Here is a 20,532-nt window from a genome sequence, read left to right as displayed (position 1 = left end):
AAAAAATTACGAAATAAGAAACGCAAGGTTATCAAATAAAACAGCTGTAGTGCAGGCGTGGGCGGGCGGCGCTGCCGGCCTATCGAACGCCGCGCGTGCATCACTTACCTCAAGGTCATCTGCGGCCGCCTGCACCCGCGCTTCCCGACCCCCTAAGCTCAACCCTTTATCTACATTGCTACTGGCAAAATTTTTAAGAAACCCTCGTCCTTCCGAACATTTTCCAGGGTGGGCGGGCGGCGCCCTCGGCGTCCCTGAGAAAACTGACGGACGTCGTCGCCGATCCACGCTTTTTATAGCCGGCGGCGGGGCGGGGCGCCGGCGCGAGTTGCGCCGTCGATCCGCGAACCCGATAAATAAATTAATTAAAAGTGCAAGTGAGTGATCGCAGCATGCAACGGACCCGCGAACTCTGCAGCTTCCTTAATTGGAATTTCAGACGCACCGGATACTTGGCGAGCGGCGAGGATTGTTTTCTAGTCCGCGATTTACGAGCGGCCAGCGAGAGGACGACACACGTTACATTCGCCGTAGAATAAAAAAAGAACGATCGTCCAACTTTTTGACAACGGTTGATAATACCACAATACTATTTACATATATAGTCACGTCTATATCCGTTGCGGGGTAGGCAGAGCCATCAGCTTCGAAAAGACTGAAAGGTCACATTCAGCTGTTTGACTTCATGTGGGAATTGAGAATCAAATAGCGACAGCTCTTACAATAGGAATCCCAAATTTACAAGCCTATCCCTTAGTCGCCTTCTGCGACATCCATGGGAAAGATATGGAATGAATTCGGCAGTGCCAGAAACCACTATTTTATATTTATTTTTCCTCAAATTTTCGACTGCGTACTAGCGAAATAGGCTATGCGTTATTAGCATGAAAGCTGCTTCTGCCTCCTAACGTAAATCCTTACATGTAAGTCACATCCTTAGGTCACTGGAGAGGACCACTTACCCAATTATGGATCATGGACCAAGACGCACCTCAAAGGTCTTGTTCCATGATCCCTAATTGGGTAAGTCATGGTTTTACATCAAGCAACTCCCGTCTGACCTCCGCAACCTTTACAGGAGAACCAAAAACATATTCGGTGATGGTTTCACAATATTTTCCTTTACTGTAAGAGCATCGGTTAACCTTTACCGTAAGAGGATTAGCTTCCAAAGCAAATTAAATGCTTAATAACAAAAGACAAATATGAAATGCTTACGTAGAAAGAAGTTTTTTTTTTTTTTTTTCATCTTATCATAGTTTAACTTAATAATTTATCAAAACTATAATATATACAAGTATATTGGAAAACTACATAGAAAATGCAAAAGTGAAAACCCTTTTCTTCTTGCATTTTTTATGTAGATTTCTTCATTTACACGAACATCGGTTAAAACAAATGTTACAATATTGCTACACCACTACCTAGTCTCCAACGCTGCCTATGTTTAGAACAAGTTACGAGGCACGTCAATATAAGGCTTCTTAAACGTTGTAGAACGCTTTGCAATAGTTTGAAAGATTTCTGAAGAAATATCAACAGTACAGACCACTGAATTATTACGTCATTTCTATTGATACCGGACAAATGCTAACAGAACTATTACATACACACATATATATGTATAATCACGTCTGTATCACGTATATATGGGAACTACACGAACAGACCTATTACTAAATTTTAACCCATCATCTACAAGGAGAATGTGAAGAGAGTTATGAATGTGGATGAAGCAAAATCAGTCTGTAGGGATCGTGACAAGTGGCAATTTTTTTTCTGGGAAAGACACGTGATTTTAAGTACATAGGTATGTATTTACAAGTATCTTTTACGACGAACACAGCTTCAATTCACAGTTTGTCGTTAGACTGAGCTAATCGAGCTAAGTCAAATGCTTTTAGCTGTCTAGCTGGCCTTACAAAATATCCATTAGCGTTCCAAGTTATTTGCGAAGTGACGTCACGCCTCGGCGGGGACAATCAGGTTTCCCGGGGAGCAGTTTTGGATTACCAGATAGCTGATTGACTTTGGAGCTACGAGAAAACAGACATAGATTTTAGTAGACCCGACGGACGACGGACATAATTATTTTAGAGTCAAAAATTTTTCAAAATCAATTATGTTTAAACGGGCATTAACGATGATGATTAAGAAAGTTAGTATAAAAATATCGTGAGATTCTTATTTTAGGCGATAAGCAATTAACCTGTCATTATTTGAATCTAAGAAACTTTTCGAGACTGTTGTCTTTGTCTGCCTAGTAAGAGATAAAAACGTGTTCTACTTATGTTAAAAATAAAGTAATTCGAATGCTTTTTTCAATAATAATTTGAGTTTTGAATACCTGCACTGTAAGTTTATTTCAGGAGTTGCATTGATATTTAAAAGCGACCTATAAAGCGCTGGGTCGGCTAAAACTGGCCCGTTACACAGACTTCTAAACATGGAAGCCGAATCAATATTACGAGTGGTATATTTGAAAAGCAGAGTTACCAACCTATTCCTTTAAAATAGAAAAGAAACGGTTAGGTAATAATAATAAAAAAAATTGCAATCAATTGCAACATTTAGAATTATGTATTTGTAACATTTTAAAATTAGAACAATTTTCGATATTTGCAGTTGCTAAACTTTTAAACTAAGCAATCATTTGTTTATTTTTTATGTTTTCCCGTTTTTCAGATGTACTATTATGTAGATATACTGAAGTCTAATTATACTTCTTCTGGCTTAAATCCCAGTTACATCCTCACATGATCCTGGATTGGGTAGGTAAATCATATTTACACGAAGCGTCTCCCGTGTGACCTCCGCAACCTGTTCAGGGAAACCTAGCGCTAGGCTAGGTTAAATTCTTTCAATTAAAATCTAATGATAACGAGTTCGTAATTCGTAAATCATAGGATATTACTTTAAATTAAAAGGTCTTATGTACTGTAGCGAAACTGATACGAAATTTCAAGAAACATCGCAGAGCCCGGATAGCTCAGTCGGTAGAGCATTGGACTTTTAATCCAAGGGTCCAGGGTTCAAGTCCCTGTTCGGGCGGCTCCTTTTTGTTTTTAATTTACATTTGTTATTTTTTTTTTATTTGCCTTCTAGGTGGGATAGATATTTAAAATTTTTGAAAGTATCGCCTTTCAAAAACTCTCAATACCTATAAATTGCATAGTTTTATTATTATGCTTATTATTTATTTAAATTGAAAAACTGATTATAGTACATATGCATCAAATAGGTAATATGTATTTACTTATTGTGTCACTAATTATAAAACAAAGACGGCTTTACCTCTTACGACGTAGATAAAGCCAATAAAAACAAGACTCAATCGCCACGTTAAGTTGGCCGATACCAGATCTATATAGATGGTGACAGGTGGCAGCCTATCAGCTAAAGAAGAATCCCAAGTTTCTTTGCTTACTTTTTCGCTACTACCTACTAGAAAAACATGGCAGCTTACACTATATACATGTATACTTATTCCTTACTTAATCCCTTTGTCTCCTTTTACGATACCCGTGGAAAGAAATGGAGAACCACATGGTAGGTATATGCATGTACTCATAATCAAATCTTCTCAACGTCTCAACTTACCTACCATTTAAGACCTTGTTGTACTCATATTATGCAAATAAAAGTTTGAATTTGAATTACCTGCATTTCATAATTTTGGCGAACTTTGCACATGAAATGACACTAAATAGCATTTATTAACAAATTTCAATCGAAGGACACAAGCCCCTGTGGCCTAATGGATAAGGCATCGGCCTCCTAAGCCGGGGATTGTGGGTTCGAGTCCCACCAGGGGTACACAGAAAACAATCATTTTGCAACAGTTGCTACATAATTATTATCTTTATTCTTCACCCATTTTTACTTCTGAGCAATTAACCTTTGGTAAAAATATCGCCTAACAAAAAATGTACCAGAAAAAATCTATATTTTTTTTTTTGTCTTTCAAAGGTAGGTAGAGCCTACGTAGCTAGATATTTTCTATTCTCAGTCAGGACAAACATGCATGAAAATGTCGTAAAAACATTTTTTTGATTTTTAAGCTTTGCTTTAAAGAACGTGTATCACATATTGATGGTGTTGTAAGGTTGAATATCATAATTTAACTATCTTCATTTTATACATTCTCTAATGTGATTCCTAATGAGGCGAAAACAAACTTAATTCTAATTTTTATTTCCATATTATGAGTAAAAATCATAATATGGAAATAAGTCTTTAATATAAACAACTTTTATTGCAAATCGAAATTTTAAGTTGCTATCCACCGGAAGATGGCCATAACATCGCCGGAATTTTGGTGAGCAAACTTTTATTTATTTTTAAGATGAACATTACATAGCCTATATACCTTACTTACATATGTTATGATTATATTAAAACCTTCTTTACTTATACATTATGTTGAATTTAAAAATTAAATAAGGAAAATACCTGTTTAGATATGTGGATAAGTAGGTAGGTATGCATATAAACTTAAATTCTTTTAGATTATAATAGTAATGAATAAAATCACTTTACCAACTAGCGGATCATGTAAAATTATCTTGTGTTGATTTATGTCCAAACAAAAATTTTTTTTTTAGGAAAATGTATCTAATTATTTTTTTTCCGGGAAAGCTGCGTTTTATTTAAAAACAACACGTGTAACAACAATTTAAATAATACAAATAAGAACAATTTGTATTATTTAAACTTCACATTTAAGTATTCAGCTGCATTTGTTTGAGTACTGTCTGTTTACAACATTTCATATAAGTATAATAAGCTCTTTATTACATCGTACAGTCGCAATAAAAGGCAATAGAAATTGTGAAATGCCTTCGATATTGAAATGTCGACCCAGTTCGGGCGGCCGCAGGGGGCGCGCAGGGGGGGCGGGTGTGATGGACGAGGGTGGCTCAAGTCACAATAATTAATAAATAGCTCGTCATCCACTATATTATCTAGACTAAGTTTAATTTTCTCAAGTTTTATGTATACATAATTTTATGTAGTCTTCTTAATGTTGATAGGATGATACGATTTATTCTGTAAATTTTAATTGATATTGCCACAATTGTAACTAAATACAGAGCAAAATATGTTTCTCACACACTCATTAAATCAAAGGCTAACACAACACAATAAAGATAGTTGAATTCTTATCATAATATATTAGAGATGTGTTTTTTCGGAAAGTTTAAAGGTAACTAACCTACCACTGATGTAGACAATTCTTTCTGTTGGCGGTAGATGAGAACTTTACTAACGAAAAGAGCATTGTATCCAATGTATAGATCTGAAGATGTAAGGTAGCCATTCTGCTAAAAAAGTATATTACCTGAAAGAAGACTGATTTAGCAGCGCCAGCACTGTTAATTTAACGATTTTTCATAACGTTATAACGTTATATCTACTAATCAAATTTAGGCGAAAATACTTTTTTTGTATGTATGTTTGTATAGCTTTCAAATCGCTGGTCTGACTTTGATTAAATTTAAAAGGTATGTAGGTCAATAGAAATAAAGTAGAAAAATTTTCAAGATCATTGGTCAACAGTTCAGTCATTTTGAGTTATTTCCAATTTTGTTAAGAATTCAACTTTTAATTTTTGTTGGCAACCTTGTTTCAATTTGAACCGAAAGCTAAACATACCTTCTTGACAAAATTTTGGAGGAAGATAATTGGAATAATTAGAAGTTGGCAAGTTTTAATTTAGACAGAAAAAATTGAGGTATACAAATTCGGGCATGTGCATAATTTTTCAAATACTTTTATTTCGAATTCAATATTGTTTCTAGTGTTAAACCGATTGGCGATGACAGCGCCGCGCACGGCGGGTGGCGAAACGTGCTTGTCACAGCTGTCACGAGCATAGCAAACAATACCGTTATTTCCATGTAATAACTACCGGTGCGGACGTTTGAAACAGATATGTATTTGTTTATTGTTCGATTTACAAGGCGGGTAATTATTATATTCGATATTAAACGAGAAACAAGTCCGTTTCACGAAATTGTGTTTAAATCGGTTACGTGCCGAATCGTGACTTGAAATCGGTCAATTTTTATAATACATAATTTTTAAAAAACATATACTATTTTAAAAAATGCCTTAAATATCATCAATTTATTTATTTTCTTGGCAAATTTGACATTATTTTACCATATATGATTGCTTACGCGTCAAGATATCTGATGGCAAGGAGTTAGAGCGGCTCCCTGCCAGCACCGCCCTACGTAGTAGCTACGGACATTCCAAAACGATTCTTTCCTGTGAACCCCTGGTAGGACTCGAATACACAATTATTATTTATAGGTAGGGATTTTGTTTTCAAAAATTTTCTAATTTAACATTAAACTGCATTGACGAAATATTCATAATTTTTTTTAGTTTCAATCAGCAATTAATTCAGCAAATTATTGTTATTTCTTCGTTCGGCCAAACCGGCGCCACACTCACGTAATGCCACCGCAAGATGGCGCTACTCGTACTTTTATTGCCTGTTTGCACAACAAGCTGTAATGGAGGACTACAATATTGACAGACCATTAATTCGACAGGAAATTGTGCTGAAGCCGCGTTTGGTGTAGGTGATTGTGAACTTTTCAAATTATCCGCATGTTCCGTGGTTGTTTCCACTTCAAATGGATGCGAGCGAGGCAGCTTTTTCACTCTTGGGATACCAAGTTGAATAAACTCTGCAAGCTACGAGGCACTCTGCAACTTGCCCACGTAATAACGATGCTTGCTTTGTAGGGTATTATGTTTTAAGTAGAACTTTTATTTTGTAATAAAATGAACAAAGAATATTGCAGTACATAATAAGCGTAGCATTAAACTTCATAGAATGCAACAGTTTGAAGATGATTGAGTACGTACGATATCGCTATACTAAGTTCAAGACTTATTTCCATCTTTACTGTGAAATAGATCTTGTGTGTGAAGTGCTTTTATCGTACTGATATCAGCTTCTTATTGATAGAAAACCTACAAAAATATACCATTTAGAAGAACAGTATTCTTCCCAGTCTCTGATCGTAACATTAAATCGTTTTTGGGGCGTCGAATGGACGTAAGTATTCTTTTAATTAAGCCACGCGGAAAGCGTCGTAACTTTTACGAGCTCTGTGATTTAACTATTATTTGTCATCAATTTTATGTGGTAATAAAGCAAATAGTGAATGTCTATCTATTGGTACGCATGTTTAAATAGAAACCAACTTTATTAAAACGTAAATGATATAAATAATATTTAAGTACTGGCGTGATTAAAAGTTATAAGCAAAATGAAGTTGAAGGGTTTACATTTTCACATTAAAATAATCGTACCGAATATGATACAATTGGACTATCTATTCCTAGTTTTATTATAAATGCGAAAGTAAGTTTGTTTGTTTCTTTGTATTCTTTTCACTTGTTATCTACTGAACCAATCTTTTGGGTAATATCTAAAATACGTTACATCCTGGGAAACACTATAAATCCCTTGGAATTTGCGAAAAACCGGTATACTTTTGTAGATGGCGTTAAATTCGCGCAGGCGAAGCCAAGTGGGAAAGTAAAGAATTTTATGAAATTTAGTTTACGTATATATTATTATTTCCAACTCTAGTGCTACTGAGTGTTAGCCGTATATACTTTTTTGTTAATCCACAAAAATATTAATTTTATAAGTTAATAATCATACCAACCTATTTCTAAATTAGAGAAACGATGTGACAAAAAATACTGACTTAGTTACCTTCTGAATGTAGGGCGTAAAAATATTTCAGTAAAATAATAATGTAGAAATTACATAACAATGTAAAATACGAATAGTATCGAAATAAGATACGAAAACAATTAACCCTGCAGTGGTCGCGCGGACTACATATGTAGTCCACTGATTCAAAATCAGTTTTATTTCTTAAACGCTACACGTTAGGTTCTTGTGCCGCTAGGTACTTTCAAATGACTTATCGCGGAACGTTCTCAGTGCAGCACGAGCGCCGGTCACACGCGGATGTAGCAATACTAGCTCCGCAAAGTTCCTGGACTACACACGTAGTCCGTGCGACCAATTACGTAAGTATTTTTTCAGTTCATATTTTTTTTGTTTTAATTTATTTTATGTATAAATTGATGTAAATATGTAATATAAATATTTTTGATTTATGTTATTTTACTATAAATAAATTTAACATTATATTTTTAGGATAAAAATGGATTATCGACAAGCTGCACAAATAGAGGCGTGGTTGAGAGAAGTTGATGCCGACATCGACAATTATCAAGCTGAGTCTAGCTCGGATGACGAAGTAGATCAGAGCAGGAACAAGATATTAATGGAGAAGGGTCGGGTTAAAGTTCTGAAGATGGGGAACCACCTCAGCAAAGACGATGGCGTAATGAATATTACACAGGAGTTGATAACACAGTGTGGTCTAAAACAGTTCCTTAAAACAGAGGGAGAACCCGGAGGCAACATAGTGTTTTTTGTTGATTAAATGTTCTTTGTATGACGTTTCGAGAAACTCTAGAAGATGGCCTCTAACGGTGTTCTTCAATTTACTAAACTTGAGTGCACCAAATGCATTATGTATTTACACAGCAAATAAAAATTATGAAAATATATGCCGTCGGGACTTCCTGATCGACTTATCTTTGGGTTGGATGAAACCATTGGCTCAAAAAAGAATAGACTCAAAATCGTTGCCGAGGTCTTTGACAATAAAAATTTAAGATTTTCTAGGTATTACGGACCAAAAAAGACAAGCACCAGCTTCAGAGGCGACGTCAAGCAATGTAGGTGCCGTTGCCACGACTACAGAAGAGCTCGCAATAAAAATACTTGAAAGTCGTGCACTGCCTGCTAGAAGTTTATTTGTGGAGATCATTCCAAGATTATGTGTCTTTCCTGTGTAGAAAATGCTATGAATGATTAATTTTAATTATTATATTTAAATGTGATCTCAATCAAGCAAAGCTGTGATTATTGTGCCAATTTAGAAAAGTAATTTTGTTTTTGTTTAATTAATATAAAAAAGAGTTGACATCTAAGTTTTTATTTTATTTTGTATAGTTAAGAAAACTATACTGATTATAATTCCATAAGTAAAATAAATAAATTATATAAAAAAACCAAAGTTATTTCATTTTGAATATGGACTACGTATGTAGTCCGCGCGACCACTCTTGTCTCGATTAGGTGCGCGACCACTGCAGGGTTAAAAACGTAGTAATTTGTACAATGCCATCTAGCGACAAGTAACTGAACATTTTCGATGTGGTCCATCTCTTATCGAATAGTTGAAACTACTATGAATGCGTTCATAAGTGCTTTATTTTTTCAATATATTAATACTAGATGGCGCTGTTTCAAAACATTTATGATAGGAGTCGCTAGTGTCACAAGAATCCCTGCATTAACTATAGGTTTTATTCCTAAATTGAATTCCTTAATGAACTTAATTAAAATATCTAAATGTTTTGACATTATTTTAAACTAGGGAACTTACCTCCAAGTCAAATTGGTGTGATGCCACTTTTCGCCCTGCACAGCGAATCTTTTCTTCCGCCTAATATTCTCCTCGTCTCCAATTTCCCGGTCCGGCCGGCCGCATCGCTTCTGTTTCAATAAACTTTTCGTATCTTCGTCTATTACACCCGTTACAGGAATACCACCGAATTCCTGTAGAAAAAATTTCATTCAATAATCTTATTGTCAGTCAGTTTTTCAATCACCGCTTATAAGCCCGAAGTTTATCATAGAGGTAGAATATTTTATCAGCAGCACCTGGTAGAATGTTTGGTTTGAGACAAAACATTTTTATTGTCCGTGAACATAGAACTCTGATTAATTTAATATTGTTCTGGTGAATTGACTAATTTTGGTTTATACCTAAGTAAAACCTTCAGAAATATTAGATATATCTATATATTTTAATTCAGTGCCGTTTTTACTTTTAGATTAAATAATAAATATTTGACTACTTTTTTCACAATCCAAATTATATTCTAAATGCGAAAGTAATGTTTGTAATTTTTGTTATTGTGTGTTTGTAATAGTTCTTGTTATTTTCATGATAACGGGAAAACAGAATGGAACCAAAAATAAGTACCAAGGTGGGTATATATTTAATCTTACTTGTAACGTTTTAATCGCGATCCTGAAGTCATCTTCGTAGTCACCTTCCAGCAATAGGTTCTCCGGCAGGCCCTTTTGTAAGTACCCAAAAGTCTCCAAGTATGATCTCTGAAAAGAGCAAATGGCAGAATATAAATAAGTATTTATGAGTATACAATTACATATACATATAATCACTTCTATACATCCCTCGCAGGGTAGACAGACAGACAGACACAACAGTCTTGAAACGACTGATAGGCCACATTCAGCTGAATTAATGATAGAATTGAGATTTAAATAGTGGCAGGTTGCTAGCCCATCACCCAATTGGAAGAATCCCAAGTTTATAAGCCTATAGTCGCCCTTAACGACATCCACAACGAGATGGAGTGGTCCTTTTCCCTTTTTATTGGTGCTGGGGACCACACGTCCTGCAAATTTATCATACATACATACATAAAATCACGCCTCTTTCCCGGAGGGAAATTTATCATACTTATAGAAAATGTATATTATGTAAGTACTTGAGTTAAAGATTAATATTATTGGCTACATATACAAGTTCGGTCAACTGAAAGCCTAAAAAATTTTGGCCGTATTTGTAAATTAAAAATAATATGCCATCTTTAATTTAAAATCATTATCAAATACCACCTGGAGAAAAAACTTGTTTACCTAAAGCGAGTTTCCGGACAACAATGAACACTTTGTGCAACACGGGCCCATTGTCCTCGACCCTAAGGTGCTGCCAGTTGGGATGAAGTGGATTTAATTGTGAGAAGAAAAATATATTGGTTACCTATAGTTAAAAAAAATTTGGCGTTTTTAGTTGTAAAGACATTTTCATAGAAGTTACAATCCTATTGAAATAGTATGCAAATAGTAAGTATGTATAATAATACATACTTAAGTATGTATAATAATACATACTTACTATTTGCATATTATTTCAATTTGTTCTTTAAATCTACAACTAAGTATTATTCTAATCTACGTGTATAAAGCAGCATACCTTTTTTGCCATATGGAATGGCAATGTTTATTTTCTAAGAAACTTTTTCGACAAAATCTAAATAAGTTTATATGATTTGGACCACAAATGCTTAAGGCTGTGGCAGCTGACTAACGCTGTTCCAACAGGCCAAATGTTATCTTGAGTAAAGTCAATAAAAAGGTGTTCAGAACTTCATTTTCCTACACTTGTATTTAATAACTAGCTGTGCCCGCGACTTCGTCCGCGTGGAATAGTTATTTTGGGCATCATATTTATTTTTGCAGGCGGTCACGCGTATTAGAAAGAACGCTGGTTTGCCGTATTAAATGTTTCGCTACAAATTGCTTATAACGACTATATCTCAAAACCTATTCGTCTGATTTATATATTGTAAAAAATAACTTATGTTTATAATGAAAAAATAATCTTAAAAAATGAACATAAAAGTGGTTATTGTAAGTAAACCTTAAGAGATAGATATATGCTCTCGCGGACTTTTTTGTGGCAAAAAATGAGTACTTCATATCTTTAGTACATTGTTTTACTATATCTTTGTTGGTTTGCGCAGCGTTCGCGTGGAAACTCGCAGATGGCCGACTCATTCAACTTTCACCTGCATTGTTGACGTTTCCCGTAGGAAATCCGGGATAAAATGTAGCCTATAGCCTTCCTCGATAAATAGTCTATCTAACAATGAAAGAATTATTAAAATCGGTTCAGTAGTTTCTGAGATTAGCGCGTTTAAACAAACAAACAAACAAACAAACAAACAAACAAAACAAACTCTTCAGCTTTATAATATTAGTATAGATGATCGTGCAAGATTAAGCTGACATTTGGCCATTTTTTGCAGTTCATTTTGTGGAATACACAACAATGCTATTTTTATAGCACAATACGTCTAGTTACTTAAGTACCTACATCTTTATAAAAAATACATTGTCATAAAATAACCAATTTGGAATTTCAGTGTGTTTTAATTTCCAATTTTCATTCTTATTAAGCTAGCTTTGATTCGCGGCTTCGCTCTCTTGTTATTTTTTATTGAACTCATCTAGTCTATGATTTGTTCCGATGTAATTATTAGACTATGAGCTTCTTGACAAGTATAAGGTACTGACCGTAAAGTTTCATTGAAATCTGATCAGTAGTTGATGCGTGAAACATAATAGCGTTCGCACATAAAATGTTGTTAAAAGGTCCATTACTAATTATTCCGCCATTTTCTAAGTATAAAACACTTTTAGTTTTCAGGTCAGTCCTCCAATTTTCCGAATTGGCTTTCCTAATATGGCGCCGACAAAATGGTCCCATAAAATAAATGCAAATATTCAGGCAATTAGGTTAATTATACAATGGAGCCGTGTTAATTGATTTCTATTATCTGGAAATTTATTGCCAATCGCTTTGATCCTAAATTATTATATGTAGGTACTTAGTTAATTTAATTTCGCGTTTGAAGTTGTTATTTTGTGCGATGTTAGAATACCATGAAAACATAATTTATAAACGGTATAACAGATAGTAATAAGTTAGGCGCATAAGTATTATAGTTTTATTATAACTGTGTACATAATTATAATTTTGCAATAAAGTAGTATTAGAATTGTGCACAAAAGGGGTGCAAAAGTTCGTTAATTTTTTGTTTGTTGAGACCTGAATGATAAATTAATTCATAGTTGAGTTTTATTGAATTCCATACCTATTCTAATTATTTATCTTGAAAGCTACATAATCTCAAACTACAAAAGCAACATGCATTTTCAATTGAAACGGAAGAATAGCCTTATAGAAAACAGCTGCAAGTCTAGTATGAATATAAGTTGTATAAATTTTATGTGAACGTTCTAAATTGTCAACTATAATGTTATGAAAAGGCTGAACACCTGAGAATGTGAATAACCCGAGCAAATTAACCAGTAGATTTGTGTTATATTATTATAAAGCAACTGTGCTTCTACACTTACTTCCATGTACGGTTAATGATTGTTCTATACTTTCTAAATCGACATTTTTGTATGAACTGGGGTTCAGATTTTTCCACAACTGTTTGCCTGCACAGTAATATTATAAAGGAAAACCTCTATCTTCACTGTTATTATTAATTTTTGCCTTACCTTAATTGAAATTGTTTAAAGTTTATTTTGATAATTTATTATATACCTTTTATTTTTCAAAGTACATTTTAATCGTAGCTAGGGCAGGCAGTAAAGACAAGAGCAGCGTACGAGTCTAATGTTGTACGCAGCAGTGTTACGTAAAGGTTGCCTATAATAACTTTTCCCATATCCACTATCTTTATTGCGATATCAGGTCAAAGCTAATAGTATTTTTCTTAGTGATTAAGTAAAAAAGCTTGAAACGGGAGCAGGCTAATGATCACCGTCAATTAGAACAAACAGGCACGCAAGATGATTTGTGCGCTCACAGCCTTACATTTGCCCTACATTTTGACATAAGATCGTCAATAAAAATGCTAATTAATTATAGAATTAGAATTTAATTTATGATACAAGAAAAACAGAGAAAAGAATCGTATGGACTTAAATATAAGAAGAAAACATGAAATTAATTACAATTAAAAAACCAAAAGATTTTATAAATTTTAGTTTTAACTTTACTTCTTAAGGTATGGACTTGCATCTTGTCCCGTCACTTTATCTGAATCTTACTGCCATCAAACACTCACTGCGTTCTGTGTCCATTACTGGAAGAGATTGACTAATGCGATGAGGACGTTACATTATTATTACACCTAGGCATAAGTTAAAGGTTATGTTATTTTATTATAATTTATGTGCAATAAAGTCAATAGATATAAATAAATATATATAAGACAGATTACATAGATTGAGTTAGCTGCGACATAGGTTCGAGACTTGTGATAGGTACGAGATATTATACTAAATACTTAATAGATAAACATAAAGACAAGACAAACACAAGAACAAAGCCGATCAAAAAAAAATCATTTCTAAACATTCCTTGGTCGGATTTCGAATCCGGGATTTCGAGATTTACACTAAGGCTAGGAAAAAATAAACTAGGTATGGTTAGGTTATACCTACGAAAAAGACAAAAACTTATACTGTGTGCCTGAAAATTTATGTTTCTTTTTTGTATTTTAAAGGTAATTAATATTACCCCTAGAACAATTATGAAAGTCCCATCTATCTTCATCAGGGGTAGTGATCTGATTACACACCATTAGAACTAGCTCGTCACTCCTTTATCGGACGCCCCACACATGGCTGTCATCACGAACAGATAATAAAATTGTATGGAGGGGTGATATTTTATTAATTTTTTTTAAGTATTTTCGTTCGATATGATATTGTATTTTTTAGTTCGGCCATATTCATAATCGGTATAATTTTAATTTATTGAAAAATTTGTCCATCAGCATGTTAGTTTTAAGAGCGCATATCGTGAACATTTTCAAGATTTCATGCAGATTCAAATTTAGTTGGCCTAAATGAAGTTTAAATTTGAATGAAAACCAAAAAAAAAATCTTGTAGCTTTATAAAATAGTGCATTTACTTATAAACTTGAGATTTTCTTTTAGGCGTTGAGTTATCTATTATTTTTCATGAGACTTCTCTCTGTCCACCACGTATGAAATAAAACCGTAACCTATGTTAATATAAAATTTTATATTATTGGCTGAGTCAGTAATTCACCGAAGGCAGTTTCAGTTCAGATAATTACTGTTAATAGGTCAGTCGAGATCATTCGTCATGTATGTCGTTTAGGGACGAACATCTGTGGCGCAGAGCGCAGTAGATCAGGCGTTCAGTGCTCAGTGATGACAATAATGAGATGCGTGGGAGTCCCACGTGTAACTGGAATTTCTGTTTTAATAAAACGCATGTCCTTCACACTAGTTTTTCTTCAAACTATCCTGCACTACACTAGTATGAATGGTGGCTTCTTCGAGTGAGACAGGTTGCTCGCCCGTCGCCTACTAGAAGAATCCCATGTTAAATACTTAAATAGCCTTTCCCTTAGTCGCCTTTTACGACAAGCATGGGAAAACTGATATTTCAGGAAAGAGAAGTAAGAGTTTCCCTACATATTATTGTATGATTAAAAGTAAAATATTAATTATATAGTAAAATCTTAAAAAACAAAAACTGTAAATGACAAGATATCCATGCATGTATTTTATTATAATTAGGAAAAAAAACAGAACATAAACCCATTCCATTAGTATTTCAATATGTAACAAAGAAGTATCAAATTTGAATTTCCAATGGTGAACATGAAATTAGACGAAATTATGGGGCTTTGACAATGGCGGCAAATTGTAATATAAATTTAGTGTCCCTTTAGCAATGACGTGAGTGCATTGTGCGTTTCTTTGGAAAGGTGAGTCCATTCAATTTTCCAGTTGATTGCAGTCTGAATTGCAGTAATCTTAACGAATTTGTGTAATATTATTTTACATTTTAATCTCGTTTATATCCCTTGCAGGGCAGACAAAGCCAACAGTCCCGAAAACACCGAAAGGCCACGTTCAGCTGTTTAGCTCAATGATAAAATTGAGATTCAAATAGTTACAGGTTACTAGCCCATCGCCTAAAAAAGAATCCCAAGTTTGTAAGCCTATCTTGGGATCGCCTTTTACGACATCCATAGGAATGAGATGGAGTGGTCCAATTTTTTTTCCTGATGCCGGAAACCACACGACAAAATATGTGATTTGTTTTGATAAGAAAAATCGATTCGACAGAAATTATATTATTACCAGCGACAAGGTCTTCGGCTCTAGGTTTTCAGGTATCGAGTTTAAAGTCAAAATGAAATATTATCCTTTTCAGAATACCTATAATAACAAAATTAAAATGTAACATTGCTCGTTTCTGTAGTTTTCCTTGTTGATTATATAATTCAGTATTGGGCTACTGGTATTTTTTGCCAGTTAATAAGCAAGTAATCGGCACAAAATATTGCAATAAAATCCCGCTCTATAACCACATACTTGAAACATTTCATGTTTATCAGGTAACTTTTCCTGTACAAATCCTGTATCATACAAAAAGAAACAATACATACATATTATCACGTCTATGTCCCTTGCGGGTGAGACAGAGCCAGCAGTCTTGATAGACTGATAAGCCACGTTCAACTGTTTGGCTTAATAATAGAATTAAGATTTATATAGTGACAGGTTGGTAGCCCGTCAACCAAAAGAAGAATCCGATGTTTATAAGCCTATCCGTTAGTCATGGACAAAGACACAAACAGAAATACCAGCTACATTCAATGTGTCACAATTTGCGTAAATTATTGTATGAAGTAATTTTAAAACCAGGAAACTACATTTGTGAAGGTAGAATTGTGGGAAAAGGAAAATCGTGAATTCCGTCTGTTTGACCGACTTATCGGAGCCCACGACCGTAACCGCAGGAAGTGTGTAGTTAATTAAAACAAACTGTCACATCTTAAATGAAATCAGTCGGGAATGATAATGATGAATGAGCGATGAAGATCGCGATAATTTGACTCGACTCGCTTCGGCTTCGCACTCACTCGTCTTAGTGTACTAACTCGTTTCGTTCATATCTAATTTTATGTGAATAAGGGTTGAGAATCTTCATCCGCGTTTTTGTTTTAACGTCCTATTGCTCCAAATTTCCATTTTAAGCTTTTAAATTTGGTGAGACTCACACGGATTTGTCTCTTTATTCGTTCTTCACAGTCTAGCAAGATGAGATACTCCTCATCACTTAATTGATGTCATAACTTTGGACCGATTGACCACTATTACAAAACAAACCTACCCTATCTATCTCTATACCTAAGATTTAAACATACTTCACTAACAGCAGTCTAGATTTCATGTAAAATCAAGTAGACATGATGAAACAGACAGATGTAAGAAGCAGGAAAAGAAACAGGTGAATGGAATAGCGTATAGGAAAATATGAGCATGAATGAGATAGCAGTTGACCATATGAATGGAGTTTGAAAGATGTGTATGCTAACTTCAAAATAAATAAAGGTAGCGAAAAAGATACTTATTTTTATAAAGAACATGACGCAGTAACGAATTTAATTAATTTGGCATATGAAATAGTGAGTTTCTCGTGTTGAATGAGTGCGGAACCCTTGGATCAATATCAGTTTTCCAGTAACCAACGGGGCCGTTTTCGCCGAGCATACGAAGTTGGTCGGCGCCTGCGGGGTACAGGGTTTTGACACCAATGCTGTACAATACGAAAAAAATATCTCGATTCAGCATACGTTATGACAAAATGCAATTTGATATTATTATCCGGTAATTGATATGGATTGGTTAATTAAGTTTTTGAGAATATCGTGTAAGGATGGTAAGTAACTCTAAATAAATTTTAGATATTGGTAGTTTTTAAAGATATTGTCTGAATTGACTGCTACTACTGAGAGTATCACTGTGATAATATATTTCACAATATCTTGATTATGTAATTTATGATTTTAAAAAAAATTTATGATTTTAATAGAAATGAATTCAAAAGTTTTTCTATTGCTTTTATTCGTCTTACACTCCTCAGTTATTTAGGTATGTTTTAGGGGCCATGTTGAAGCAAATTGTTTATAAAACATTTGAGTGATTTTGAATAGAAAAAAATATGTGACACTATTACAACGTATGTAAAGTTCTTCATCGATGGTCGTTTAATACATATATTCTTGTTAAAGGCATCACTCCACGCATGCAGAATGAGCGTGCGTGAGAAAAGTTCGGTGCAGCCATGCAGCTAGCTCACGTTATGTAGCTAACACATTTCATGGAACACTAATATACTCTTAAAATTAAAAGAAAAATCTATGTTGGCAGTTTTAAGGGTAGAATGCTGGAAACTCCTTTTAATTTGCATTTTTTTTTAATTTAATGTTTATCGTCACAGAAAATATTATTATCTTCGTAGTCATAGGAAAACCAAAAATCTAGAAAAGTGAACAGTGATTTTCAGTCTTCAGGTATCAGTTGTACATGAAACGAAGTGATTATATCCTCTTTGGTTGTACATTTAGAACATCATTATCTCCTTACTATATTGATGTATTTATAAATATATCGTTTGCTTAAGGAGTAAAATCCTCACAATATATTCTATTCTCTAGATATGATTGTGAATTGTTTACACCATGAATCCTTCTTATACTAACTTACTACAAATTAGGAGTGATTATGTAAATTCAAACAATCTCGTGGAAGTTAAGTTGGCTCATGAATGTTGCAAGTCAGATGAACTTAGAAAGAACGTATCTTAAGATTAATCTCAGAACGTCGCGTTCATATTAAGATATTCTAAGGTGGAAATATCGGGCTTAGAGTCCAATCCAAATAGCCAGGAGAACCCTGGGTTATTGCCACAGAGTAAATACTAATATCGGATCGCTATAAACTCCGATATTGCGGTCCGTGACTTTTACGGTTTACTAAAGAACTTCCATATTTTACTGTTCCGCCTTACATAAAATTGGTATTATATCGCATTACGTCTCTAGTTGTTTATAACTCTGTAAAGCATAAAAACTTATTTAATATTGGATGTTTATGACAACGCAGCTTGCGCAAATATTAATATTTTTCTGTAATACTTTGTTTTTCTCGTTATTTGAGTCGGGTTTCTAGGGATATGGCAGTGAACGTGCTATCACCTGTGCGCGCGAATATACCATTTCAACTTATATCATTATTAAGTATCAAAGTTATAATGCGTTTATTTAAAAAAATAAAAATTTATGCATTTTTCTACTGCATTTTCTTTTATGTAAGGCATATTAGCGTTAACTTGACTTTATTTAGCTAATAACAATTTCATTTTCTGAAATGTAAGGCAACGTCTTTAATAGTTATATTCGTTTTTCACATCAAATAAGTCAGATTCACACTTCTATTCATAAATGTATAATAAGCAATACATATTGGTAACAACAGCTACATAACAATTTAAATATGTATATTTTTTGCATTCTAATAATATACTTACATGATAAATTTCATTTTCCTATGAATAGATTACCTCGTATGCTTTAAGTCATTCATTAAGTAACATAACGGGTTTTATATTTTGTGATTGGTTTATTTGTATTCTCAAGTAGGAAGCTGTCATGTCAACATGATAAAAGCTCCCAAAAAATAAGCAATTAAAAAGTGTAACGTTTCGTAACTGTTATAATTTTCTTTAAAATAATACTGTCTCGCGATTAAGAAATCTATTAAGAAATGAACAGGTATTAGAACAACCTAAAGCTTAAATGTTTGCGGCAATTTTGTGGCCAATAAATTGCAAACTACATTCAAATTATATCAGATTACTATTACATAGCTATATCGTTCTTGTAACGGTTATAATAGATACTATTTGTTACAGTGTGGTCCTATTCTAAAGTGCCCGGAACGACACGGCAAATATATCATTCTCAAATATAACAATACCGCGATATAAACTAGGCAAGTAACTTTTTTCGAGAAAGCCATACACGACGAACTTAATTATAAATATTTAACCAAAATGGGATAAGAGAAGGCCAGTATCAGTATCAAGTTGCATCACTAAGCTGCTTTTTAGGGTACAACAATATACAATGACTTGCAAGTTACAACAAAAGAGTCGCGTCTGGCGGGTAGAGTAAGGGCTAGGTCAGCGTGCCGCCGATTTTGAAAGACCTCAGTCGTAACGACTAGATTTTTTTTTAAATAAAACAGACCAGTGCTCGCAGCCAACAACTAGTAGTCGTACGACCTGCAACAATCAGTCTGAGTTCTTTTATTGCTTCTTTTTGACCTTTTTTGTAAAGCCCGATTTAGCGCTTTGTCATCAGTAACAGTTGGCAACGTTGTCGATCCGTTGGTCGAGCCGTTGGTCGCTAGTCGCCCGTATGCTGCACTTTAGGTCGCTTAAAGTATGTGAGTCGATGAGTCGGACCATAAGTATGTAAGTGCATGTCACACCTGTGTCCCTTATGGGGAACGTTCCAAATACGGTGTCGGGAACGAACTGGGAGCGCGGGAATAGACTCTCCCCGCCTCTATGTTGGCTTTTATGGATTTGATGCCTTTTATATGCTTCTTTGGGTTACCGGCCGACGGAGCTTGAAAATAAGTAAGCAGGTTAAATTACACTATACTATAATGTTAATTATCTCTCCTAATTACGTCTGTTCCTTATTTTGTAATATTATCAGTAAAACTGATACTAAAGCACAGATTTATTAATTCAAAGATTACAATAATAACATTATTTTATACATTGAGAATAATAGGAACACCTTCAACAAAAACATTTTACTTAACAGTTTATTAAATGAGCCGCTATCGCAATATACTTTCGAGGAGCAGCGATTACCACACTTCCATTCAAGTGATGTCCATAATAGTTCTTCCGTGTTTTAGTGATTTGTACCCAAATTGGTTATCTCAAAGGTATAGGT

General features: G+C 34.2%; 1 protein-coding gene and 2 non-coding genes across 3 annotated transcripts in view; 2 read left to right on the top strand and 1 right to left on the bottom strand.

Moving 5' to 3' along the window:
- Positions 1 to 20,532, bottom strand: part of LOC106140377 (matrix metalloproteinase-2) — a 160,571-nt gene that overhangs the window by 107,491 nt on the left and 32,548 nt on the right. Inside the window, exons 3-4 of the mRNA XM_060947239.1 lie at positions 10,130 to 10,237; positions 9,501 to 9,673 (exon numbers count right to left, since the gene is read on the bottom strand). Of these exons, the coding sequence (XP_060803222.1) occupies positions 9,501 to 9,673; positions 10,130 to 10,237 (281 nt within the window). The remainder of the gene's footprint in view (positions 1 to 9,500; positions 9,674 to 10,129; positions 10,238 to 20,532) is intronic.
- On the top strand, positions 2,979 to 3,051 carry Trnak-uuu (transfer RNA lysine (anticodon UUU)). The gene has a single exon. It is a non-coding gene; the product is annotated as a tRNA-Lys (tRNA).
- Positions 3,744 to 3,816, top strand: Trnar-ccu (transfer RNA arginine (anticodon CCU)). Its single transcript has one exon. It is a non-coding gene; the product is annotated as a tRNA-Arg (tRNA).

Source organism: Amyelois transitella, chromosome 13 (genome assembly GCF_032362555.1).
Source record: "Amyelois transitella isolate CPQ chromosome 13, ilAmyTran1.1, whole genome shotgun sequence".
Taxonomy (NCBI): Eukaryota; Metazoa; Arthropoda; class Insecta; order Lepidoptera; family Pyralidae; genus Amyelois; species Amyelois transitella.
Note: the sequence above shows the minus strand (reverse complement) of the source record. Positions and strands in the feature narration are given on the sequence as shown.